The sequence below is a fragment of the Suricata suricatta genome, chromosome 9 (genome assembly GCF_006229205.1).
Source record: "Suricata suricatta isolate VVHF042 chromosome 9, meerkat_22Aug2017_6uvM2_HiC, whole genome shotgun sequence".
In the NCBI taxonomy this organism is placed as follows: domain Eukaryota; kingdom Metazoa; phylum Chordata; class Mammalia; order Carnivora; family Herpestidae; genus Suricata; species Suricata suricatta.
Window position 1 is genome coordinate 25,918,983 of NC_043708.1, and position 27,427 is coordinate 25,946,409.

General features: G+C 42.0%; 3 protein-coding genes across 14 annotated transcripts in view; 2 read left to right on the plus strand and 1 right to left on the minus strand.

The window, feature by feature from the left end:
- Positions 1-7,286, minus strand: ZC2HC1C (zinc finger C2HC-type containing 1C). Of its 5 annotated transcripts, none has more exons than XM_029951343.1 (4): positions 7,124-7,286; positions 5,132-6,484; positions 905-1,001; positions 654-812 (listed from the first exon to the last, which is right to left on the minus strand). In XM_029951343.1, exons 2-4 carry the CDS (start codon positions 6,463-6,465, stop codon positions 738-740), a joined length of 1,506 nt encoding a protein of 501 aa, XP_029807203.1. In that variant the 5' UTR covers positions 6,466-6,484; positions 7,124-7,286; the 3' UTR covers positions 654-737. The 5 variants fall into 5 exon arrangements, with proteins under 5 accessions (XP_029807199.1, XP_029807201.1, XP_029807203.1 ...); XM_029951344.1 differs by having other exon boundaries at positions 694-812; positions 5,140-6,484; XM_029951339.1 differs by having other exon boundaries at positions 1-1,001.
- A 298-nt stretch (positions 7,287-7,584) lies between these two features.
- On the plus strand, positions 7,585-20,411 carry ACYP1 (acylphosphatase 1). 3 transcript variants are annotated; one of them, XM_029951161.1, is made up of 3 exons: positions 7,585-7,832; positions 13,274-13,371; positions 19,376-20,411. In XM_029951161.1, exons 1-3 carry the CDS (start codon positions 7,670-7,672, stop codon positions 19,589-19,591), a joined length of 477 nt encoding a protein of 158 aa, XP_029807021.1. In that variant the 5' UTR covers positions 7,585-7,669; the 3' UTR covers positions 19,592-20,411. The 3 variants fall into 3 exon arrangements, with proteins under 3 accessions (XP_029807021.1, XP_029807024.1, XP_029807022.1); XM_029951164.1 differs by lacking the exon at positions 7,585-7,832 and adding an exon at positions 10,363-10,451; XM_029951162.1 differs by lacking the exon at positions 7,585-7,832 and adding an exon at positions 12,765-12,849.
- A 1,237-nt stretch (positions 20,412-21,648) lies between these two features.
- Positions 21,649-27,427, plus strand: part of MLH3 (mutL homolog 3) — a 28,743-nt gene continuing 22,964 nt past the window's right edge. For 4 of the 6 annotated variants that reach the window (XR_003913150.1, XM_029951484.1, XM_029951485.1 and 1 more), the window contains exons 1-2: positions 21,649-21,723; positions 23,040-26,394. Coding sequence is in view for 4 of the 6 variants with exons in the window: in XM_029951484.1 (XP_029807344.1) it covers positions 23,103-26,394 (3,292 nt within the window). In the remaining 2 variants the exon portion in view is untranslated. Of the gene's footprint in view, positions 21,724-23,039; positions 26,395-27,427 lie in introns of those variants that run through there. The other 2 variants (XM_029951488.1, XM_029951487.1) reach the window with 2 other exon arrangements.

Consider the following 27,427-nt stretch of genomic DNA (forward strand, 5'->3'; position numbering starts at 1 on the left):
AGCAGAATGCTAGCGGTAGCTGAAGCTGAAGTTTTTTTTTTTTTTGACATGAAATCCATTAGAAAAGAACAACTACTGAGACATACAGGGTACTTCCCCCCTTCTTACCCAGTAAAGCACATAAAGATAAGGTTCCCTTTTTTTAAGTAACCACAGGCGCATTTAGGATACACTGGACCCTAACCTGACCTGTTTGTATTGGCTTTTGGCCAGGACCACGCATCAGGGAGATCAAGGACAAATGATCACTTGCCTTACAGTAAAATCGTATTATCTTTCATAAGAGATACCACCTGGGTGATCCTGATCCTCTGAACCAACTCAATCTAATGAACCAACTTCTTGCAAGAGCAAGAGTTAAGTGGAACCACAGACACACAGAGAGGCCTGCCAAGAAGGCACAGCGGACGCAGGCACTTAACGAGCATGAATCACAAGTCAGGCTCGCGAGAAGAGAGCTTTACTGTAGCCAACTCGCTGCCCTTGAGTGTCTTCACCCATCAGTCCTTAGAGCAATAACCAGGCACATCAGCCCGAGGTGGTACCTTAGTGGGAAGCTGAGGCTTCCTTTGGCCTCCTGCCACTTACCATGGGGGTCTCTCACTGGTTTAAGCTCTGCAGACGGATGTGGGAGATAGGAAACAGTTCTGTTTTCCATCAAATTCTTCTGCTCCCGTGTACTGCTGAAGAGAAGCAGAGCCTTCTGAATGACCAAGGAGGCTTCCGCTGCTGTCCGCTCAACTGTAATGCCTCCTTGGAGGTGGAGGCCGGTTCTTGATGGTCTTACACTTGGGAATGTGCCGCTCGGCCACCTTGGGGGCAAAGTGGCGACTGCAGTGAGGACACTGAATATAATCTGGGTTTTCTGCAGGCAGGATAGGAGGCAAGTCTGAAGGGTTCCCACCTTTGGCAATGACCTGCTGGACCTCTCGAGCCTGACGGAGGGTACGGATGAACGACTCGTGCTTCTGTCTCCAGTTGCTCTTCCGAGGAGGGTCAGCCTGTAAGCAGGAGGAAGACTCGTCATTCAACTTGGCGTTTACCTCATCTCCTGAGTCTTCATCAGAATACAATGTAGGAAGGCAGTGAGAAGGGTGCTCACCCATAAGGTCGCAGAGCACAGGAAAGGAGCAGCAGAGCTGGCTTGCCAGAGTGGAGGCGCTTAAGTTAAGGGCCCGCCCAGGAGGATAGTACTGAGAGGCTCAGTGAGCCAAGTACGTGCATGGTAAGAATAAACGACCCCTGGGCCCCCCTGCCATCTTGCACATCCAAGTGTCCATCACTCCCAGCACCCTTACAGGAGAACAGGGTTTATTCTCAGGAGAGACTGAACCAGACGGGTTTCAGACTCAGGAAGTTCAGGCATAGCGGAGAACAGGGCTAATATTGAGGCTGAAAATTGGGATTAAGTGCAAGTGTACATGACGAATTATGGAACTGTTGGCCTGTTTTCCCCACTCAGCTCCCAGGATCCAACGCATCGGCACTCTAGTAGGAGACAGGAGTTCTCTGGATGCACCAAGCAGTTGAGAGAAAATCCATTAGATGCTGACCCTGAGTGACCCCAATGAAAAGGTTCACTATTTGATAACCCGAATATGAACAAGCCCCACTTAAGCTTAAACACAAATGGACAGCCTAGGATCACCAGATATCTGAGTGAAACTCTACTGAGAGAGAAACAAAAATAAGTACATGAACTTGTTCCTGCTCCCTCAGGAAACCGCAACAAAGCAGGTGAAGGAAAACTTAACAACCAGAGAGCCAGAAGGAACTATTATAAATTAAAACCGTGATAGCTAGAAATAAAAACAGAAATGTTGTAAAATACTGTCATGAAAATTACTCTGAATGGGAAAAAAAGATAAGAGAGAGAATACAGAAGACTAGAAAATTAGAAAGCCAAACCAAGAAGTCCAACACCTGACCAACAGAAGTTTCAAAAAGGACAGAAAAAGCACAAGGAGGAAATTATTAAAGAAATAATACAATAAACATTCCGAGAATTAAGGTCACTGCTCATGAAACTGAAGTGGCCTACCAAGTATCCAACACAATCATTGTAAAATTTCAGAATTTCAGAATAGAGAATCCTGTAAGCTTTTAGAAAAAGAGAAACACCAGAAGAGATTTCCTGTTGGGGAGCAGAAACAAAATGGCATCAGATTTCTCAAAAGTAACATTGGATGCTAAAATCTACTGGGAAAATGCCTTAAAAGTTCTAATAGAAATTTATTTTCTACTTAGAATTCTATACCTGGCCAAATCATCAATCAAATAGATTGCTATTGTATAGATATTTTTATTCATCCCAAGGGGGGGGAAAACATGACTCTCATGCATATTTCTTGAAAGCTTCAGCAAAGAGTAAAGCAAGAAAAAGACATAAGAAGCTGGAAATAGGACCCAAAACATAAGAGAAACAAAAAGAAGTCCTAAAACAACAGGTCTGCACCAGACCTAGAGAATAACCAGTCCAGACTGACACAGCAGGAAAAAGAGTGGTGGGACAGAGGTTTCCAGAAGTAAAAAAACAAACAACCAAAATTAAACTGATGGACTATAAGAGGTGTCTGAACATTTACAAAAACAGTAACAGGCATCAAACATCAAGATGGATCAACTAGGGGGAAAAAATGAGAGACTGGTACGTAAGAAACCAAGCAAATGAAAACATGAGTCAACTATTAATTCCAGGTGCATGTGGGCAGAGGCAGAATTTGTTCACTCATTAATGAACAACATTTATATTATTATAGTGGAAAAGCTGATTACTGGCTTAACTCCAAATTGTGATTCCACTACAATGGAATGAGAAGGGAAAGAGAAAAATAAGAGGAGAGGAGAGATGAGAGTTTTACCCACAACACTCATAAGAGGAAGTCAACAGAAAATGTGTACAATGGATTAATCAAGAAAATAAGCATATTATTGAGAAATATGAAAATCCATACCAAAGAAGTCATCTGGGGCCAGGGTAGGATGGAGATGGGTAAGGCAGGATCCTGCTTATCTGCCTTATAGGTCACTTGGTTCAGGATTTTTAAAAATGTATTCAAATATTATTTAGATTACTATAAAATTAATTCTTAAAAGAAGAAAAAAGAAAGAAGGCAAGTAGCTGCTTGGTGATCTCACATCATCAATGATGAATAACAGGATATTATCAAAAGAGAAGGATCCTTCAAGAGAAAGTCTTACTGAATGAAACAGACAAGGCGGCAAGAGAATCTGAGTGTTAGAGACGGAATCCAGGAACTTTAAGAAGAATTGAATTAGGGAGAAGTTCCTCAACTATATGATAGCTACACTTGAATTCATCAGATTGAAATTAACACTCATCACTCACAGAGCACAAAGATGTGGTTGGTCCCTGTGCTCAAATGCTTAGGGTCCAGTGGAGAGACGGGAGGTACAAGTCTGCTGGAAGTTATGGGGAAGTTTAAGGACACAAGGAAAATCACCTATTCTCATGAGTACACTAGAGAGATAAGAGGGAGACACAAATCACTCAGCTTCCAAAGGCATAAAGCTTTCAAATAAGACTTGGGACATTCCAAGGAAGGGATCGCATCTCAATCCAGACCCTTCCTGCTTCGGTGTCTTCAAGGCAACATACCTCCCCAAACCAGTTTCCACGAAGTTAGGAGGTCTGATTTCAGAAATCCAATTCTTTTGCTTCACTTCTAATATATTTAGGAAATTAAGAAACACAAAAACTCTTAGGTGCTAGCCAGAAATAACCGCTATAGTGGTATAGAGAAGACCCCATTGGATTATTGCGTTGACCAAAAATAAACTGGGAAGGAGCAGGAACTGGTGATCATATCATTATCTGCAAGAGCAAAATGTTGGAAACTGGACCTCAGGCAGATTATCTCTAAACACAGAAGGGAATTTCTTGTGGTGATCTTCCAAACTGTACTGAAAAAAATAACTGCAAGTGACTTCTCCTAACAGCCACCACATAAATTTGAGTTTTCAAAGGCACCAGCAAATGTGCATACAAACTGTAAAGTGCTTAACGGACAAGAGGTGCTAGTGCAGCAGAGGGAGTGTTGAAAAGAAATGAAAACAGAATATGCTCTCATATTTTGTTAGAAAATTAGAGTTGAATGGGGCTTTGAGGTCATGTGATCTGGCTTTCCCAAACTTTGCTCATTTGCATACATACCACTTTCACTCTATTCCCCTTACGATAGGTTACTCATATTTTTCTTCATGATTCCTAGACACCACGGGCTTCATATGATGTTCTATTTTTCTAACACACACTAAAAACTACTAAAATAAAAAGTGTTTGCCAGCATGCCACACTTTCAGAAACACTCATTTACAAACCAAGGGGCAAAACCTTGATGGGGTGGTGGACTTATCCATGAGACAATCTTCTCCAGATCTGACTGTCCAAACGTGACTGTGAGGTACCCCAAAACTTACCACAGAGTGTCTCACAGTTTTTTTACAACCTACTTTTTCTGCAGTTGGAATGTTACCCGAAAGTGAAGTTCTCTACTTTTAAGGTGTTTACACTGTAATGGGGAGAGACAGGATTGCAAACTTAATTGTGTTTTATGCACTTACTAAGAAGGTATATAAAAATTGAGCTAATCTTGAAAAAGCAGATATGGTTATAGGTGAAGCAACAAATCCTAACCTTGGGAGGTGGCATATTGCAAAGAGCAAGGAATTCTCTCAGAGGGATGAACTGCCGAATCATTTTTTGTCTTTATATTTTTCCTATCTTTTACATTTTTCACAGTAAACATTTATTACTTTTATAATCAATAGGACATAATATTTTTAAGTCTAGATTTTGAAGTCATTCTAACCCAGAATTATAGTCTGACTCGGCCATTCAAAGCCTTTTGTGATCTCAAGCAAGTAAAATTCTCCGAGACTTGATTTTTGAATTGATAACATAAGAGACAATGAAACCCCCAAAGGGCTGTGGTGAGTATCTTATGAAACGCTCCCATCACAGTGACTGGCCCACAGTAGTAATCAATAAATGTTAATTCTCACTTTCTCCCTATATGACACATGAACTTTTTCTTTAAAAAAAAAAAAACTGATATAACAGTCCCTTTACAATGATCCCCACTCAAAGTCAAATCCATAAAGCCCTTGCCTTGTTACCTTGACTGAGGCTGGTCCCTTCCAGTTCAAGAACTGCTCTAGTTCTGTGCCCTTGGCCCGGGCCTTGGAGGAGTCAAACACTTTCCTCTTCGAACTCTGCACCCTGCTGCAGACATTGGAGTGTCTCTCCAGCCTGAGCAAGAGAAACTTGCGTCCACAATGCCTACATTCGCCAAGTTCTGGCTCTTCAGTAGAACAGGTGGAAACTGAGGAGTCTGGTGCCGTCGGCAGACTAGAATTGCTGGTGGATCCCTGTAGAGCACTGCCTGGCACTTCTAAAGACTGAGAAAACTCTTTTGGTGACTCCAAGACCAACTCTCGGATTTTGTTATTGCTTGCCACCAGTCTCTCCCTTTTGAGCTTCTGTATTCCATCATCAGAGAACTGGAGTGGACTAGAATTTTCTTGAGGCCATCCTCTAGTTTCATCCTCTCTCCTGTGTCTACTGAAGACCTCCTCAGCCCCAAATTCTGGGGTGAAGGTGGACTTGTATGTGGTGTTGCTATTACCTTTAACTCCCTTCCTGGGGAGTGTCATTCTCTGTAGCCCTCTGTTTTCATTCTCCTTAGCTTGTTCCTTTTCTTTCTGGATCCTTCTGAGTTCCTCCTCTGTCTTCTTCAGCTTTTCCCTTAGGAGGGTCTCTTTTCTTCGGATTTCCTCCTGTAAGCTCTCCCCTGCAGCTTCTAGTCTTTGGATCTGCACCCATTCAGTCCTGGTGGGATCTGCCATGGCCCTCTCCTCCCGTGTGGCAGCAACAGCACGAGCCCCAGAGGAATTCACCCAGTTCCTTGAGCCAACACTGCTGTATGGAAAGCCTCTTGGTTCCGGGGGTCTTGGAGAGACATTCTGGTCCCCATCAATGGCAGCCCCACTTGTACTATGAAACTTCCTGTGGAACACAGGTTTCAGTGGGTATGCCCGGTCCACCCCAACTCGCTTCTTTGTAAAGGGGATGAATTCCTGGTTATCTGCTTTGGGATACCAGGACTGAGGATCTGATGAGTAAAACCAACCCTTCACTTGGCCCTGGGGATTGCTTCTTGAATCTTGCTGGCTGATTCCAACACACTGGGGATAGGAGTAGCTCCGAGCTTTGCTGTACGTGTTCCATTTGGAGGGAGTGGAGAAGTTCTCCAGCGTCCGCTCTTTGTGGCTCAAAACCTTCTGCTGGAAATTGTTCCTCAGGGGCCCCATTGAGGACCGCTGAGAAGAGTCACCGTTGTCACAGGGCGCTTGCTTAGCTGAGAGGAGTCCTGGAGCTTCTGCTTTATTATATGGGAGCATAACGCCCACAGGCAGACGCGGCGCCAACTGGAGTCCAGCCATTCAGGGACTGGACTGAAGCCTAAGGGAGATTTAAACCAGATATATGTGATGGGTTTGAGGTTCACCCCAGCTGCTAAAGTAAACTGTTTCCACATTTGTCCTACCTACATATTCTCTTGAACTTTTTAGGGACAGTGGTGACGGGTTGCCAGAGCTTTCCTCAATTAAGCATTTGGTGAGTGCTTATTATTTCCTGTGGGTACTTATTAGGTACTGAGGACAGAAAAATGAATGTGACATAGGTGTTCCTGCCACCTGGCTTTATTCCAGTACCAGCCTCTGCCATACACAGTATGCTCCCTAGTGGGTGGAAAGATTTAATGGCAAGAGCTATCGAATTGAAAATCACGGTTTAGGCCTGTGACACAGGACAAGCAACTTCCCCCTTGCTGGCTCGTTTCTTCACCTATAAATTGAACGTTTCGCTCAGCTACATGACTTGCATTTAGGGACCTTAGGACTCTGAATCCAACCCTATCATCTCAGAGGTGAGCAAACTGAGGCCCAGAGAGCTCTAAGGGCTTGCCTCCTGCGGGAACCGTGCTTGACCCCAATCACAGGCCTGCAGCAGGTGCCTGGCGGCCGAACTCTCACCCTGGAAGTCCCCGCAGTGCAGACGGCGGAAGGTCTGTAACCTGAGAGGTGGGGGCCACCTCACCTGGCCGCCGCAGCTTTTAGATTAGGAATGCCGAAGTCACGCTCCGTCCTACAGCGTCAGTCGCGGCGTCCCCACTGGGGATTCCGCTGTGGGAACAAGCCCTCGCTCTTCTGTCCATGGAGATCTTGGGGGGTCGAGGTGCTGACCCCATGTCTGTCCCCTCTTCCGCGTACCTGAGGCACTGACGACCGTTTCTGCTCTGGGAAATCCCTAGGACTTTGGTTTCCAGACCAGACCCTCCCCACCGCAACCGACCGCCGCGCAGGCGCTCTCAGTGGCCTCTGTTATTTCCGTTGCCTGGAGACGGGAGCGCATGCGTACCCAGCCCCTTCGCTAGTGGCGAACGCGGACAGCAAACGCGCGCAGGCGCCGTCCTCAGGCGGTCGGGAGCCGCCCGCGAGGTGGGTGTGGTCAGTGTGAGTGTCACTTGACCCGGTGTCCCGCCAACCCTGCAGCTCTGTCCCGCCCCTGCCCTTGGGGAACGGGAGAAGGGGCGGGAGAGGTCTTCTGGGGCTCCATCAAAGAACTTGTATTTTTCTGAAAACGATGCTCCCAGACCCTAGGGTGTGCCCTTCTCTGGCAAAAGACAGAGCCCCTAGATGTGCCTTGGAGTCGTTCAGCCGCAGGATTCCGGTGTCCGCCCACTTAGCGGGAGTGGGCCTGCTGATAGCCTTTCTTAGCACGCTCGGCTGCTTTGTACGGGCCCCAGGTATGGCTGTCCCTCTGCTTTTCTTCCCCAATAGTTTGGAGCTTGCGGTCAGATTTTAGCAACTTGGCTAGGTTTTGCTACTCAGTGTCTTTCCGAGGTAGTTTTTGTAGCCAATCTAATTATTTTGATATAATGTTTTACTCTCACGTGGTAACTTGGCTGTCTCTTTGTGGGGCCCAACAGTGACTCGGCCAAGTGTAATGATAATAAAGTTAACGACCAGATCGAAAATGATCCGTATAACCTGGTTCCAACACTAAATGATATTCTATAACTTGTTAACATTAGAAGAGGATTTATTTGTCTTCATGCTTCAGTTCATTCGTGTAAGCTGTTTGAAAACACGCGGTTTACTTTTTTCCTGTAACTACTCAAAAGATTAATGCACATGGGAAATAAAATGGACAGCAGTAGTCGGTGTTAATGCTTCAACATGTCGTATTACAGCTTTATGCGTTACAGAGAAACTTCTCGGTGGGCTCTCCAGGGCAGTGCTTTTTGATTCCTCGACTTCTTTCCTAGATGATTCTACTGCCTTCTCTGTACATGCAGTTTCAGACATTTCCCGCTACTCTGACGGTCCCAATTATCTCAGCATCTGGCCTGCCTGTCATCAACTCCTACAGCTCCCCTCCAGTTGGCCAGAATTTCCCAGGGTGCTTCCGTCCATCTTGAATTCCTTCCCTCTTGTTTCTGAGGAAAAAGGATCTTTATCTTTCCGTGGGTTCTGTTGAATTAGACCCCTTCCAGTACCCTCCAGGAATTGACTCCATCCCTTTATTCCTCCATCCTGTTCACTTCAAGCTGTATCTACCCACACACTCCTCTTTGATTTTAAAATATGTTTAACCTTCCTCTGCAAAACAAACTTCATTTCCCATGACCTGTTGCTCTCATCAGAGGGTTCCATTCATTTCTTTTCTTCTCCACAAGACTTCTTAATAGATAGCTGTACATTTGCAGTCTCCACTCTCCTCTGCCCCTCGTTGTCCAGTCCATTGTGATCTGGCTTCCGCCATTTCCATTTTATGTAACTGCCAGGTTGCCAGTGACTTCACAATGGCCAAAGACAAAAGCTGCTATTTCTTCAGCCTATTCATTTGCCATCATTGAATTTTCCCTCCCTTGGAACTCTCTTCTCACTTGCTCGGGTGCCTTCTTGGTTTCTTTCATGTTTTTGCTCCATCTTCTTCCAGGTCTCTGGCATTTGTGTCTTTTCCTCACCTGCCCCCCAAATTTGGTGTCCTCCAAAGCTCTCTTATTTCTCATATATACACAGTTCCAGACATTCTCTCCCTTAATGATTTCAACCAAATGCTGACATTTCTGGTCTCAGCTGTGTTTAAATGATGCTCAGCTTAGCACTCTCTCCTTAGTTACAGACTCAAATTTCCCACTGCCCATTTACCACCTCCACATGAGTGTTCCTCAGGAACCTCAAACTCAGTATGACAGAAAACACACTCATGATCACCTCCCCATTTTCTCATCTACTTCTTGTCCAGTGTTCTCTTCGTGCTTTTAGCACGTCATATTCCAGTCCTCTTTGTCACCCCTTCTGTTTAACCAGTCAGCAGGTTCTGTTGAATTTATTCTGCATTATCTCATACGTGACTGTTCTTTTGTTTTTTACATTTATTTATTTATTTTGCGAGAGAGAGTGTGTGTGCCGCAGAGAAAGAGAGGGTGAGAGAGAGAATGCCAAACAGGTTTAAACAGTGCAGAACCCAATGCAGGTCTCAAACTCACAAACCATGAGATCATGACCTGAGCCGAAACCTAAAGTTGGTTGCTAAACCAAATGAGCCATCCGGGTGCCCTTATGACTGTTCCTTTGTATTTCTGCTGTCCTTGGCGGGTGCTTCCTTAGACAGCACTCTCTTAATCACTATTCTTGCTTTCAACATCTGTTTCCAAAGCTCGTTTTTTATGCTGCTGCCAGAGTAATTATCCTATTACCTCTGACCCCTGTCATTTGCCTATGTAGTGGTTTCTTCTTTACCTATATCTTTACCTATATGTTCTTTATCTTTCCCTTTCAAGTTGAAACACATAATTTAATGTGGTGTTTGAATCTGCCAGATTAGTTAGGTCCAGCCTACCTTTCCAGCCTTGTCTCTCCAGGGTCTACCCCAGTGGATAGCAATGCTGGCTGGGCTTTAGGACTCCCCGGAAAACAATTTCTGCGGTGAGGCCTGGGTATTGGTACTTTAAAATTATTTTTAATGTTTTTTAATTTATTTTTGAGAGACAGCGCAAGCAGGGGAGGGTCAGAGAGAGGGAGACACAGAATCTGAAGCAGGCTCCGGGCTCTGAGCTGTCAGCACAGAGCCCTACGCAGATCTCACGAACTGTGAGATCATGACCTGAGCCGAAGCCGGACACTTAACAGACTGAGCCACCCAGGCGCCCCGGGTATTGGTACTTTTAAAAGCTTCCCCCAATGTCCTAGTATTCAGCCAGGGTTGAGAAGCCCTGGTCTAGCCACACCTGACTATTGCACTTCTTTTTTTTCACTTTCTTATCTCAGCAGTACTACCTTGCCCCAAGTCCCGTGCACTGGAAGGTGGCAGAGCATAACATTTCTGGGAGTGGGCTCAGTACTCAGACTTCCTGGAAGTAAGTCCCAGCTCTATCACGTACTAGTCGTGGTTGTGTAACTTTGGATAATGTGCTGCTTCCTCCAAGAACACTTTCCCAATCTTCCTAGTCAAAATGAGTCTTTTTGCTCCTTTGTGCTTTCAGATATTTTCTGTCCTTGTGGTAGGCTGACTCATGATTATTTGCATGCATATTCATCCCTTACTAAATAAACTCTAAATTTTTGTAATGTTTTATTTAATTTTGAGAGTGAGAATACAAGTGAGGGAAGGGCAGAGAGAGGGGAACAGAAGATCAGAAGTGGGCTCTGTGCTGACATCAGCAAGCCCAATGTGGGGCTCAAACTCAAACTGAGATCATGACCTGAACTGATGTCAGACGTTCAACCAACTGAGCCACCCACGTGCCCCCTAAATAAATTACTTGAAGACAAAGATTATATATTATTCATCTTTGTATATTCTACAGTGTCCCAGATGTAGTAGACAATAGTTTAATTCTATAGAGAAACTAGTTGTTGTGGTTTTTTTTTAATGAATTTGAGGGGTGCCTGGATGACTCAGTCAGTTAAGCATCCACATCGGGCTCTGTGCTGACAGCTCAGACCCTGGAGCCTGCTTCAGATTCTGTGTCTATTTCTCTCTCTGCCCCTCTTCTGCTTGCGCTTTCTCTCTCTCTCAAAAACAAATAAACATTAAAAATGAATTTTAGAAAAAGAAATAACATCAGCCAGGCACTCTGTTTAGCATTATTTCCAAATATTTCCAAGTATAACATTCAATCCTGCTTCCCACATCACCTTCACCCTCTACTTGAGCACTAAGGTTATATGATTCCTCAGGATCTAGATCCTCACTTTTCAGTGGGGGAACAAGTAAAATGATTAATCTTTACAGCTTCCATTGCAAATCCATCTCCCCTCACCAAGTCTGCCCACTTGGAATATTCACATATGGTGCCTTCTGCTATGAAGGGGTGTAATGTATACAAGCAATCCCAAGAGGAACAATAAATGCCACATTTTCCTTCACATGCATTCTTAATCATAAGGGTAGCTGTGTTCCAATGCCTGCAAGGGGGCTGTACTTTTAACATTCATCAGCTACAACCCCTTTGACAATTCCCTTTTCTGAAAAGAAATTCATGAATTTTGGTCATCTGGCTTAGATTGATTGATTCAATAGTGATTCCAGGGTCATGGGGTTATTTTGCTTGTGCTTGTGATTGGTTGATTTAGATAAGCATTATTCGGAGTTTTCATAGTAAGCTAGAATCTCATGGGCATCTTCCAGGAGCACAGAAGGAAAAATAACCTCCATTGCAGCCGCTATTCACTTATCTCCCTTACTATCAATCCCAGATTTGGGCATGGCCCCAAATTTGAGAACTGAAAGAAAAAGGGCAGAAAGGTACCAGGCATACCTCAGAGAAATCATAGGCTCTGTTCTAGATCACTGCAATAAAGTGAAGGTTGTGATAACATGAGTCAAATAGAAATATAACCTTTATATGCACTGCTTTCCCAGTGCACTATATTGTAGTCTATTAAGTATGCAATTGCATTAGGTCTAAAAAAATGTACATACCTTAATTTGAAAAATACTTTGCTAAAAAATGCTAACCATCATCTGAGCTTTCAGTGAGTCATAATCCCTGCTCATTGGTCACCATAACAAATATAACAGTGATCAAAAAGTTTGAAATATTGGGAGAATTACCAGAGGGTGACTCAGGCACAAAGTGAGCAAATGCTGTTGGGGAAAAAAATGGTGCTGTTAGACTTAATCCATGCAGGATTGCCACAAACCTTCAATTTATAAAAAATGTAATATCTGTGAAATGCAATAAAGTGAAATACAGTAAGACGGGGTAGGCCTCTAGGCCTCCTATTCAACTCATTTATAGTATTTAGTGTCTCTCGTCTATCTCCCACCTCCAAAGTTTAAGTACCTCCAGACCAGCGATCCTTTTTGTCCACTAATGTAGAACCACTTAGAAATGTGCCTGGCACACAGAGGGCTTTCAGTAAATATTTGTTGAGTGAGTGAATTTATCTCAAGTGCTTCTTCATGTATGTCTTTCCCCCCACGAGAAAAATGAGAAAAGGGGTGCGCTTAGGGACCGAGGTGGGGTGAGGCCTAGGTCTGAAGAATCAGAGAGAGCTAAGACCCTGGACAGATCCCCGACCCGCGGCTGGCCGGCGCTCCCAGACTAGCCCAATGGAAATCCCGCCTTCTGGGCGGGCTCTGGGCCGAGCGCACCATTTATGATTGGTCGAACGAGGTGATGGGCATGAGAGGCAGCGAAGGAGGAGCCGTTCTCTAGGCTTCCGGGCGCCGAGGTTACTAGGTTGTGGGAACCGTTGGGGTGCGGGTCGCCGGTGTAGTCCCAGGCGCCTGAGAGGAGGACGTGGAGGGTGAGCCTGGGGACAGGGCCCTGTAGCGTGCTCATAGTTTGATTGCCCCTATCATGTTGGTAGAGGGGACTCTGGTGGCCGAGGGGGACCAGGTCCGTGGGAAGAGGAAGGGATGGAAAGGGAACAGGACAAGGGATGGGTTTAGGGAGGTAGTTGGATAAACAGGTAATTGCCCCCACAGGGGCCTCTGTGGGCATTTGCGACACGAAGCTCCTCGGCTCGGGTGATTTCCTGTCCCTTAGCATGCTTGCACTTGCACGTATCCGTTTCTGTGCCTTGAAGTTCGAAGATCATAATGTCAGAGAAAGGTCGCAGTGGTTACAGATGGAGAAGTGTGGGTATGGCCCTTTCTTCGGCAGGATTTGGGGTACTAGGGGATAGGATATCGAACCCTTTACTTTTCTGCTTTTCCGGTCCCTGACAGGTATGAGTATGAACATGGCAGACGGGGACACCCTGATATCAGTGGATTATGAAATTTTTGGGAAGGTCCAAGGGGTGTTTTTCCGCAAGTACACTCAGGTATGTGGTCTACAGGCTTTGGGTAGGCTATATGTATGGGAACAGGACACAGTGTTCCTAACAAATGTGTGTGTTGGGAGAAGCTGGCTGTTCGGTAGCTGCATGGTGGTTGTAGAGCAATGGGTCTGAAAATGCTTTGCAGTGGGTGAAATGCAATATAAATGGCAAAATCATCTGCTGTTATTATCAGTGTTTCCGACAATGGTACCAGCGTACCTAAGCAGATATTAATGAGCTTCTCTCTTCCCCAGGGGAATTGAGGGCTTCCCCAGTTCTCCCCAGATCACAATTCTTTTTTTTATTAAAAAAATTTTTTTTAATGTTTTTAATTTATTTTTGAGAGGCAGTACAAGCAGGGGAGGGTCAGAGAGAGAGGGAGACACAGAATCTGAAGCAGGCTCCAGGCTCTTAGCTGTCAGCACAGAGCCTGACACGGGACTTGAACCCACGAATCATGAGATCATGACCTGAGCTGAAGCCAGACGCTTAACCCGACTGAGTCACCCAGGCGCCCCCCCAGATCACAATTCTTGTAGAAAAGTTAACATTGGTCAGATGGCATTTAGACGAATGGTATTTATGCAATTAAGGTAATTGTTTCCTCTGTAGCTGCTGCACTTTCTTCAGCCCTCTTTTATTTCTTCAATCTTTCCCGTTCACCCACTTGATTCCTTCCTACTCGTTATGGCTTTGAAAGAAGAGTTACCTTTTCAAGCTGAAGCTTTTCTAGTAAAAATACTTTTTCTATTCCAGGGTAAGTAATGGTAACACCGAACATGGAGTCTAGTATTCCTACTAGAGTAATAGAGAGTAATTGTGGAGATGAACAAACCGTTGACAGCCAGACTCGACCTCTGCCTTAATGGCACTAATCTACCCTCAGCAAACACACACAACTGCAATCTCAGTTTGCTCTCTGTCTCTGTAAGAGGGTATCAGGCCTCCCCACTGTATTGCTGACCCCAAAGTTAAGACTGAAGAGCTATCTAAGTGGCACAGTCCTGGTATTGTGGGACATAAAATTCAATCCTGAATCTTTGAAATAGGAATGTTATATGTCATACCTCTTTTTCCAACACTTGCAAAACATCTCCTCTTGTTTCAGACTCATACATGAAGTGCTTGTTGAAAAAGAGTTACTTAAAGCAAGAACTATGTTCTAATTAGCTTTGGTACCAACTATGCAGGGTAAATTCCTGTGTCTTAGTAAATCGAGGTGATAGCATCAAAGATTAGTTACACTTGTTGAGGGACAAGGACCAGGCAGTAGTAAAGCCCATCTTTCTCTACTGTCCCCTCACCCCTTATGTCAGTACCATACTGTCTTGATTATTGTAGCTTTGAAGTAAATTTTGAAATTGGGATGTGTGAGTCCTTCAAATTTGTTCTTCCTTTTCAAGATTATTTTTTATCTATTCTGGGTCCTTTATGTTTCCATGTGAATTTTACAATCAATTTGTCAATTTCTGCAAGGAGGCAGCTGGGATTTTTAATAAAGACTGCTTAAAATCTGTAGATCATGGGGCTCCTGGGTGACTCAGTCGGTTAAACATCTGACTTCGGTTCAGGTCATAATCTTGCAGTTCGTGGGTTCCAGCCCTGTGTCAGGCTCTGCGCTGACAGCTCAGAGCCTGGAGCCTGCTTCCGATTCTGTGTCTCCCTCTCTCTCTGCCCGCATCCTGCTTGCACTCTCTCATTCTCTCAAAAATAAATAAACATTAAAAAAAATTTTTTTTTAATCCGTAGATCCGGGGTACCTGAGTTGCTCAGTCAGTTAAGCGTGTGACTTTGGCTCAGGTCATGATTTTGCGGTTTGTGGGTTCGAGCCCCGTGTCAGGCTCTGTGCTGACAGCTTAGAGCCTGTAGCCTGTTTTTGGATTCTGTGTCTCTCTCTCTCTGACCCTCCCTTGCTCATGCTCTCTCTCTCTCTCTCTCTCTCTCTCTCTCTCAAAAGTAAATTAAAAAGAAACACTAAAAATTTTTAAAAATGTTTACATAAAATAAAAATCCATAGATCAAATTAGGAAGTACTGTCATCTTAATAATATTATCGTCCGATTTTGAGCATGGGATGTCTTTCCATTTATTTACATCTTCTTTAATTTCTTTCAACAATATTTTATAGTTGTCCATACGTAAATCTGGTGCTTCTTTTATTAAATTTAGTCCTAAGAAATATATCCAATGCTATTATAAATGGAACTGTTCCCTTAATTTCATCCTTCATTGTTCACTGCCAGTATTTAGAAATACAGTTGATTTTTGCATATTGATCTTATATCCTGAAATCTTGGGAGCTTATTAGTTCTCATTTGTGTATATGAGTTTATCCCTTAAGATTCTTCTGTATATGGGATATGTTGTCTGTGAGTAAAGATAGTTTTACTTCCTCCTTTCCACTTTGAATGGCTTTATTTCTTTTTCCCTGCCCTGACTAGAACCTCCAGGGTAATAATGGGTAGATGTGGCAAGAGCCACTTGTCTTGTTCCTGATCATAGGGAGAAAGTGTTCAGTCTGTCATCATCAGGTATGATGTTAGCCACAGATTTTTCACCGATTCCTTTTTATCGGGTTGAGGATGTTCCCTTCTATTCCGAGTCTGACGCTTTGATTTTTGTCAAATGTTTTTTCTTCTCCTATGAGATGATCATCCGGTTTCATATGGTTTCTGTTTTATTTGTTAATATGGTATATTACATTGGTTTTTATTAATATAATACTTTAAGTAATATGATTTTTTTAAGCTTTGGTGTATTGATTTTTCTATGTTGAACCAATCTTGCATTCCTAGGATAAATCCCAATTTTTCTGGGTGTGCCATCCTTTTTGTATGTTGCTGGATTTGGTTTGCTCATATTTTGTTGAGTTTTGCATCCATATTTACAAGTATTTTTAGCTTATAGTTTTTGGGGGTTTTTTTTCCTTGTGATGTCTTTGCCCAGTTTTGATGTGAGGGTAATCCTGGCTTAATAAATAATTTGGGAAGAGTTTTCTTCTGTTTTGTGGAAGAATTTGTGAAGGATTGGTGAAAGATTCTTCTTTAAACATTTGGTATAATTTGTCTGTGGAGCTATCTAGTCCTGGGCTTTTCTTTGTGGGAAGTTTTAAATTACTAATCCAGTCTCTCTAGTTAATATAGGTCTATTCAGATTGTTTATTTCTTCAAGTCACTTTCAGTAGTTTGAGTCTTTTTAAGAATCTTTTCATCTAAGTTATCTAATTTGTTGGTACACAATTGTTTATGGTATTCCCTTATAATCCTTTTTACTTTTGTAAAGTTGATGGTGATGTCCCCTCTTTAATTACTGACTTTAGTAATTTGAGCCTTCTCTCTCTCTTTCTTTATCAGTTAGGCTAAAGGTTTGGCAATTTTGTTGATCTTTCTAAAGAACCAACTTTTGGTTTCATTGAGTTTTTTCTCTTTTTTTCTATTCTCTAGTTTATTAGCTCCTACTCTAATCTTTATTATTTTTATTTTTCTGCTTGTTTTGAATTTTGGCTTGATCTTCCTTTTCTAGTTTCCTAAGGTGAAAGTCTAGGTTATTGATCTGAAAGGACTTTCTTTTTAGATTGAGACTGGAGTTGGTGATTATATTCCTTAAAATAGTGTTTCCAGAATATGGTTATGAGGAGGAATTAGCTTCCTGTGATTTTCTCAGGAACACTGTTCACTTGTTTGATATATATATTCAAAACCGAACATGATTCAGCAACATTATGCTATCATTTAAAAATAAGAACAGAACAGAGGAACCTACGTGGCTCAGTCAGTTAAGCATCCAATTCTTGATAGCAGCCCAGGTTGTGATCTTACTTCTGTGAGATCAGGCCCTAAGTTGGTCTCTGTGGTGAGCAGAGGTTCCTTGGGATTCTCTCTTTCCCTCTCTCTCTCTCTCTCTCTTTAGAAAAGGTTTTTAAGTATGTATATATGTATTTATAGTGTATTTGTTTTGAGAGAGAGAGAGAAGCGGGGAGAAAGTGCATGCACAGAAGCCAGGGAGAGAGGGAGGGAGAGAGAGAGAGAGAGAGAGAGAGAGAGAGAGTGAGTCAGAGTCCCAAACAGGCTCCAAGCCTCATAACTTGAGTAGAAATCAAGAGTCAGATGCTCACCCAACTGAGCCACCCGGGTGCCCCTCCCTGTCTCTAATACTCCCCTCTGCTCTCTCAAAATAAATAAATAAATTTAAAAATAAGAATAAGAACAGGGCTTATTTTTTGGTTAAGCATAGTGGTGGCTCAATTGGTTAAGCATTCAACTCTTGGTTTTGGCTCAGGTCATGATTTCAGACTTTTGCAGGTTCAAGCCCTGTGTTGAGCTCTGTACTGACAGCCTGCTTGGGATTCTCTCTCTGCCCCTCCCCTCATTTGAGTGTCTCTGTCTCTCTCAAAATAAATAAATGAGCTTTAAAAAAATAATAAAAATAAAAATAAGAACAGAATCAAACGCACAAATAAAACCTATGGGACATTCCCATTCTCAACACCAGTGAAACTTGGGAGTGTTTTTTCACTCTCAGGAGTTCAGATAAATCACATTGCAATTTGAAGATAATGTGACTTTATAAACTGCTCACAACTCAATGTAAACGTTATTATATCTAGTTACCATACAAGGTAACCGTTAAGCTTTAGGGATATCAAACTCTCCTCGGTTATTTTGAAGCAGAAGAGGACAATTGTTATACAAAGTCAATGGGATGTAATCTTCCTTAAAATCCATTCTCTTGTGTTCTTTTTTTATGCCACCATTTTGACACTCAATGCATGCTGTAGGTATCTTCTATTTTTCTTCATTCCTTAATGTTCTCTGTATCCCTTAAATTTGTTATTTATTCTACTGCAGTCTCTTTGTTCATTATACAAACATGTCTTTGCTTTGAACATAACTGATTTGATAGATACTTTAGTTTCTCATCAAACACGGTTTTGCCGTGCATAACCTTTTCTTTGGCCAGTGCAGCAGTTTCCCATATTTACTAGGTCACTACTCTGGCATTTGGGCATGCAGTCATGTTAACTCCCATTTTCTTTTGTAACCCAATTCCTTCCATTTACATGGGTTACTTTAACAATAACTTTTACATCTCTGCTTGCAAATTTTACCCAAAAAAAATTACCTGTAAAATTACTACCTTTCCCAGTTTTTCAGTCATTCCACAGTTTAATGACTTAAAGGAAAGAACATTGTAAATGCTAAGAGAAAAGCAACTACAACAAACAGATGGTCTTCATAAACTTATTCAACTTTAGTATATGTGCTGCCGAAGCAAGCACTAACTTATTCAACCTTAAAGGTGCTGTGATTATTGAGCAGAAGAAAAGAAAGTCAAATGAAAACTAATAGTTATGTAGTCTCATGAAACTTCGATGTTCAGAGGCTAATCACTATATGCTTTTTCCTGCTCTAGGAGGAGGTTAGAAAGTGGGCTTTGGATGCAGCATAAAGACCTTGGGTTAGACAATTTTTCTACAGTGAGAGCAAAGGAATGAGTTGACCAGAAAATAATGATTTTTAAAGATATAATGGACATTCATTCATCTGGATTTGTTTAGGTGTGGTCCTGGCTAAAGACAAAGAGAAGGATCAGATAACTTCATGCTTTTTCTGTTTAATATACCCACTAGATTCTTGATTAGGAGAAGGGAAAAATAAGCAAGATACAGCCCAGTATCCTAACAACAATCAGCCTTAGGGAATCATTTTGAAAGCATCTGATTTGCTTTAGTACTTAAGTCTTTAGTACTTAACCAAACTGATTACATCATGAAAATTTCTAGTGCCTGGGTTTTATAGGGTAGAAGAAGGAAATGGCATCAAGCGGCCAACACTTCATGTTAAGGTCAATGAGATTCTCCTTGCTGTAGTTCTGTTTTGACTGTTCTGGACAATATCAAATTAGTTTCAGTGGCTTGATTCTAGGCCAAGATGCTGGCAGCAGATTGTAGGCACACTGTTTTGTTCAATCTCACTGTATTTTTCTCTCATATTTTTCTTTACCTTAGGCTGAGGGTAAAAAGCTGGGATTGGTTGGCTGGGTCCAGAACACTGACGAGGGCACAGTGCAAGGACAACTGCAAGGTCCCATCTCTAAAGTACGTCATATGCAGGAATGGCTTGAGACAAGAGGAAGTCCCAAGTCACACATCGATAGAGCAAACTTCAGGAATGAGAAAATCATCTTAAAGCTGGATTACTCAGATTTCCAGATTGTGAAATAATGGCCTGAATTTAAGTCTTTTGAGATAAACTCACTGTTTTGTTTTTATTGTTAATATAGAACTATTCTGTGTTCAGTATTAGAATTTGTCAGTAAGTTATGTTAGTATCAGATGTTTGAATATTACTGTATATGTATGATAGAAGAATGACAGCTATACACAATTCTAATAAGTAAAAACACATTAGAATGTTCTGTGTACAGTACTTTATCTTTGGTGACCTTCATTTTGGGCAAAATAAGAGGTATTTACTCAGTAAGCATCTATGGGAAGAGAATTTTAAGGTAATTTAAAGAGAACTGAAAGAAAAAGCAGTTATTTTGAATCATTTTAAGAAATGGCGTTCGTGAAGTTTTCTTCAGGAAATTGTACACCTAATAAGGTTAGCTGTTTAAATGACATTTTGGACTAATTACTTTTACTTTTCTGGAGTTCCTGCTGTCATTCCCTTCCTCTGGGCAAGGATTTCATATAAGGCAATGTTATGGGCTAAATTATGTCACCCTTTCCCAAATTCACATGTCAACGTCCTACCCTCAAATGTGACTCTCTGGAGATGGAGCCTTTAAAGAGGTAATTAAGGGTAAATGAGGACATTAGAGTAAACCCTAATCCAATGTGCCCCAGTGTCCTTTAAAAACGGGAAATCGGACACAGACATGTATGTGCACTGAGGAAAGGACGTGTGACGACAGAGGGAGAAGAATGCCATCTACAAGCCAAGAAAAGAGGGCTCAGGAGAAATCAACCTGTCAACACCTTGATCTCAGACTTCCAGCCTCCAAAACTGTGACAAAATAGACTTCTATTGTTTAAGCTACTCCGACTGTGGTATTTTGTTACGGCAGCCCTACAAACAATGATTGAGATGTTGCCTCATCAGCCCCTCACATTTCTCAATGCATCTCGGTCAGCCATTACACAGGTGTATAGCAAATGGCTACTGAGTTTAACAAGTTTGTCTTAAGTTACAAATTTTGGAAATACTAGATTTCCGTGAAAATGAGACAGAAAGCAAAAACTGAGGATTGATTGGTAATTCCCCAAACATTGGGAGACCTGAGTGGCTCAGTAGGTTGAGTGTCAGACTGAGGTTCAGGTCATGATCTTGGAGTTCACAGGTTGGAGCCTGCTATCGGGCTTGCTGCTGTCAGCTCATTGCCTGCTTTGGATTTTCTGTCTCTATCTCTCTGCCCCTGCCCTGCCTGTGTGCTTGATCGCTCTCTCTCTTTCTCTCTCAAAAATAAGCATTAAGGGGCACCTGGGTGGCTCGGTTGGTTAAGCATCCGGCTCATGATCTCTGGATTCATGGGTTCGAGCCCAGCATCGGGCTGTGTGCTGATAGCTAACTCAGAGCCTGGAGCCTGCTTTGAATTCTGTATCTCCCTCTCTCTGACCCTCCCCTGCTCGCACTGTCTCTGTCTCTCAAAAATAAATAAAAAAATAAATAAAATAAGCATTAAAAAACCCACAAACATCTATTCTCACAGTGTTCTTAAAGTTCTTATTCAGTTTGAAAAGAAGCTGCAGTGGCATCAGGAACATAACAAAAAAGTCAGTGAAAGACGTCTTGGTGTCCTCATTTGTAAATTAAGAGGGTTGAGCTAGTTTCTCGGTCTTTTCCAGCTCTGAAATGTTGTAATTCTTAAGATGCATGGCTATGGATTTACTCAGCCATTGAGTGCCTCACAGTCCAGGCACTGTTTCTGGGCTGAGGGATACAGCAATAAACAGAATAGATAAAATCTCTGCCTTCAAATAGTTTGCATTATAGTGAGAGAAGACAAACACAAATAAAATATATATTGAATTAAATGGTAATACGTGCAGAGGAAAAAGGGGGGGAAGGAAAATGACAAAAACAGAAAATTGCTGGAAACAGCTTTTCACATCACGCTAACGGGATAAGGATGGAGAACTAGGGGTACGAGTGTGAAGAGACCCCGCCTAGCTTTCCAATCAAACGACAGCTGGTGCGCATGCGCATTCGGGTGTCTCCGCGAAAGCGCGTTCCCTGCGAGTCGTCTCTAAAGCGCATGCTCGTGGCGCGTGCATGAGCCCCGCGAGAGAACGTGCGCGCGCTCGGCGTCCGAGGCGGTTGGTTACTGGGGGTCGGTGAAGCGCGGTTCGAGGTGACTTGGGGGAAAGCCCGCGTCGGATGGATGACTCCGGGAGCCCTTCTTACAGAGGATAGGCAGTGGTGGCCGCAGCGAACGTTTTACCCACCCCGCTGGGCAGGGGCTCCGGGAGGCCTCTTGCGTTGGGCGGCCGGGTTCGGCCTGCGAGTTGGGGGAGGGGACGGGGTAGAGCCTGAGGCTGGGGGTCCTGAGGTGGTGGTCCTGCACCCCCGCCTCCGCCCGCCCCGCGGCTTTTCCCAGCTCGAGACCCGGGCCGAATCGTCCTCTCGGACTGTGGCCCAGAAAACACTGGGATGTGATGAGAAAATCGTGTTGGGTAACCGTCGGAATACCTACCTGTTAAATGATTACCTCTCATTTGCTGCCGGCTGCAAAGTTCCTTATTTTGAAAAACATCAGATCTGCGATTGCAGCTGTAATTACAACTGTGATGTACGGGCTTGAAGAACTAGCCCTACTTCCTTAGGCCAGCCCGTGCTGCTCTCTCCCCTCTGAAGGGACGAGACCTTTAATGACATTATGACCTTCATATTTTTTACCTGAAGGGAGACCTTAAAATCAAGTTTGGACAGCCCCTGACCATCACTTTTATTGTGAAAGTAGTTTGTGGCCGGCCATCTGTAAATACCAGAAGAGTATTAATACAGGGACCTTCTGAAAACTTTTTATCAGCGTAATATGTGGACAAGAGTTAAAAATCGAATGATACAGAAAAGTTCATAATGAAAATTCCTGCCTTATCTTTTTGCATTCCCGGTCTCTTTCCCCTGAGACAACATTTAACCAATAATAATAATAATAATAATAATAATAATCTCTTAATGCCCATCTCTTCTTGATGCAACCATGTGATTTCTTCTGTCTTCACAGTTCATTATAAGTTTTTACTAAAAGTCATGGTTATTGTGTAATGTATAAATATTATGAAACTAGCTTGGACTTTTTTTCATGCATTTCTAGCTGACTTTCATTTAGACATCTGTTTTTGGTGAAGTGATTAGAATTGTGCACACTGTCTTATGGGTCAACTTCAAGCGTGATTATGATTTCACTTTAGGGCATGTGGGATTTAGAAAGGAGCAGTGAAAATTATGAAATTGTGAATGCTGCTTTGGATATTAAATCCACTGCACTAAACATGAGCTGTGTGATCTGCGTAGGGATCAAAGCTCTAATTTGTTTTGTTTTTTACAGTGTGGTTTAATAAGCGATTTAATTTACCTCAAATGGTATTTCTCCATTATGCTTGAGAGAAGTGGATAATGCTGTGTAACTCTGAGGGTTTGATTGTGTGTTTTTTCCTCCTGTAGGCAATTATTTCCAGTCAGAGAAGGAAGCCAGTGCCTGGCATTCTTAGAAGCTTTCTACCTGCCATGATCAAGTGCTTGTCAGTTGAAGTGCAAGCCAGATTGCGTTCTGGTTTGGCTGTATGCTCCTTAGGCCAGTGTGTTGAGGAGCTTGCCCTCAACAGTATTGATGCTGAAGCAAAATGTGTGGCTGTCAGGGTGAATATGGAAACTTTCCAAGTTCAAGTGATAGACAATGGATTTGGGATGGGGAGTGATGATATAGACAAGGTGGGAAATCGTTACTTCACTAGTAAATGCCACTCTGTACAGGACTTGGAGAATCCCCGGTTTTATGGTTTCCGAGGGGAGGCCTTGGCAAGTATAGCTGACATGGCCAGTGCTGTGGAAATTTCGTCCAAGAAAAACAAGACAATGAAAACTTTTGTGAAACTGTTTCAGAATGGAAAAGCCCTGAAAGCTTGTGAAGCTGACTTGAGTAGACCAAGCGCCGGGACAACAGTAACAGTATATAACCTATTTTATCAGTTACCTGTAAGGAGGAAATGCATGGATCCTAGACTGGAGTTTGAGAAGGTTAGGCAGAGGATAGAAGCTCTTTCACTCATGCACCCTTCCATTTCTTTCTCTTTGAGGAATGATGTTTCTGGTTCCATGGTTCTTCAACTTCCTAAAACCAAAGACATATGTTCCCGATTTTGTCAAATTTATGGACTGGGTAGGTCCCAGAAATTAAGAGAAATAAAATTTAGATACAAGGAGTTTGAGCTCAGGGGCCATATCAGCTCTGAAGCACATTACAATAAGAATATGCAATTTTTGTTTGTGAACAAAAGACTCATTTTAAGGACAAAGTTGCATAAATTAATTGACTTTTTATTGAGGAAAGAAAGTGTTATATGCAAGCCAAAGAACGGTACTGCGACTAGACAAATGAATTCAAGCCCTCGGCAGCGGTCTAACCCAGAACTCCATGGGATATATGTGATCAACTTACAATGCCAGTCCTGTGAGTATGATGTGTGCATGGAGCCAGCAAAAACGCTGATTGAATTTCAGAACTGGGATACTGTTTTGGTTTGCATTCAGGAAGGAGTGAAAATGTTTTTAAAGAAAGAAAAATTATTTGTGGAATTATCAGGTGAGGACATTAAAGAATTTAGTGAAGACAATGATTTTAGGTTATTTAGTGCTAGTCTTCAGAAGCATGTGCCCTCTGATGAGAAGGGTGACCAGGACAGTTTCCAAGAAGCCTGCAATAGTATTTTGGATTCCTACGAAATGTTGAATTTTCAGTCAAAAGCTGTGAAAAGAAAAGCTACCATGGAAAATGGAAGAAACACACAAAATTTTAGACATTCAGAAGCCATCAGAAAAAACACAAATGATTCCTTTTTGCACATTTATGAATCAAATGGCCCAGGACATGGTAAAGTGACAGAGTCATCTTTACAAAACAACGATAGCTGTTGCTCAGAATCCAGGATCTTAGAACAACAGACAGCTGACGAATCAGAATCAGGAGAAAATGAGAAACCTAAAAAACTTTGCTTAGAACTTAACTCTTCAGAAAATCCATGTGGAGTCAGTTCAGAAATGTTTGTCAGCCCTTTTCAGACATCACACTGCTTTGAGAAGAATAGAGAAGATCTAGAAATACAGAAGGCAAGTACTATGGTTAATGGCATGGCTGCCAGGACCCTAAACAATAATGGAGTTCAGAATCAATTAGAGAGATTTAAAGATGCTACCAAAACAGGATCTCAATCTCTGCCTTTTGAGACATTATCGAGAGTACATGGTGCCCAGAGAGAGAAAGAGAAAAAACAACAACCTAGTAATTGTGGAAGAATAAACATTTTTAGTTATGGACAAGTTAAATTATGTTCCACAGGCTTTATAACTCATGTGGTACAAAATGAGCAAACTAAATCAACTGAAAGAGAACATTTACTTAAAAACTGTATTCAACCTGGTCCCGTGAGTGCCAGAGAAACATTTGTAAATACAGCATGCCATTCAGTTGAGACTCCAAACATCGAAGATATAACCAGCACTTTAAGTAAAGACTTTGCTCAACTGTCTAACAAAAAATTGCACAGAACAAATACAAGTTATGGGCTAGAAAACAAACCCATAGCAACTTGTAAAAATGTTACCATTTCTCAGGAAAATACTAAAGAATCACACATAGATTGCTTATTACAGGATACATCCTCTTCTTCCCCTTGGTGTAGACAGGTTTCAAATGGTGGTAAGAAAATAGATAAATTGATTGGTTTCTCCAAACCCATAAGCCGTAAGAAGCTAAGCTTAAGGTCACACTTAGGATCTTTAGAGAAGTTTAAGAGGCAATATGGGAAGGTTAAAAATCCTCTGAATACAGAGGCAGAAGAAAATAATAGTTTTGAAATCTCTACCAGTCTTAGTCCTCAAGTTGAACCTGACATTCCATGGAAAGACAAGAATCACTTAGACAACTCAGGCGTTTGTAAAATCACTGCTGTGGAACATAATGATTCAAATAACAGTTGTCAGCCAGTAAGTCATGTCTCTTACCCAAAGAAGTTCCCATTCTCCAGTGAGGAAGATTGTTCTGAACAACAGATGCCTTGCTTAAGAGAAAGTCCTATAACTCTAAAAGAGTTAACTGATTTTAACAGAAAACCTTTGGATGCCAAGCAGTTTCCTAAATCTTTAGCCTCTAAATTATCCAGAATGAAAGGTTCTGAAAGAGAGACTCAAGCAATGGAATTGATGAGACATTTTAATGAACTTCCACAATTAGATTCTAGTAGGAAAGACCATGACCTGTCCAGTGGGTTAACCCTAGATTCTTGCAAGTTATTTAAAAATGAGTTTAAAAAAACAGAGAGTGACATCATTCCAGTGTTGGACTCTGTCACACAGAATAATTCCTTCAATAAAGACAGTGAAGCATACTCTAACAACAGTATAACAGGGAACTCAGTGATACCCAAAACTCCTTTGGTATTACCCTGTAATCATTCTACAGCTGTCAATAAAGACTCAGATGTTCTTATAGCTTCAGACCCACAGATAGGAAGTCCTGACTCTCCCAGTAAGAGGTTAATGAGTCACATAGAAGATTCCACAGCTGACAAAAAAGGAACTTGTTTTCAGAGTGAAGAATCGATAGCAAGAACTTGTTCTGAAAATGAAGAGACAAACGTGTCCTCTTTGGATTGGCAGCAGCATTTTGATGTAGCCCTGGGAAAAATGGTTTACATCAACAAAATAACGGGACTTAGTACCTTCATTGCTCCTACTGAGGATGTCCAGGCTGCTTGTACTAAAGACCTGACAACCGTAGCTGTGGATGTCGTGCTTGAGAATGGTAAGTATAGTGTAGTGTTTACTGGCATGGAATGCTTTTGAAGATGGTAATAATGGCCAAAGAGTAAGGTAATCGTTGTCCAAAGAGATTATCTCAGCTGATAGATCATTTTGAAGTTTAATTCTAAAACGTGTTCTATGGTATCTAAAGATTCTCTAGTCCCAATACCATTTATATCTAGAAATACAGTAAAAGACCTAATAGAATGGAAGTGTATGTGTATGTTATCTATGGATGTATGGATGTGGAGGAGGGTGAGACCATTTTTATTTTATTTTTTCCTGACAGATTAAAGTTTATTTTATTTATTTTTTTAATAGTTTGTTGTCAAATTGGTTTCCATACAACACCCAGTGCTCTTCCCCATAAGTGCCCTCCTCCATCACCACCACCTCTTTTTCCCCCTCCCCTGGTGAGACCATTTTTAATGAAAATGGTACTATTAATAGTTGAGAAGATCCATGGTGCTTCCCTACCCTCCTTTCTTCTCTCTCCCAAACATACAGCTCTCCTAGAAATTTGGTAAGATACCTGCTGTGCCAGTGTGATATTTTTCTCGAAGCTGCTCTCTGCAGCTCCCAGGTGAAGAGCCAGAATGACCCTGTGATCATCCTAGGTTTTCCCCCAAATCTGTGGCTCAGTACAGTACTATATTTTTGAACCTTTTTTGTGTTTTTAGGAAAAAGGACTTGCATAAATTTTTGGGGATGTAGATTAAGTGTGTATTTTCCTAACTATACTTTTCAAACATAATTTATTATAATACATATGCTAATCCATTTGATCTGTTTATGCTATAAGTAGCCGTTATTCAGGAAGACAATAAGGTAGTTTTAAATCATACCACAAAGTTACATCAGAGCCTAGATTGGGACTCTTTGGGTTCTCACATCTCAGTCAACATTAAAAGTGACATTGTTTTGGCAGTGTGTTGAGAGCCAGATGTTGAGAGATGGTAAAACTGATTTCCATCTGGCTATAATCTTGGTTTTGCATCAGGAGGATAAATGTTAAATGTGCATCCATATTAAAA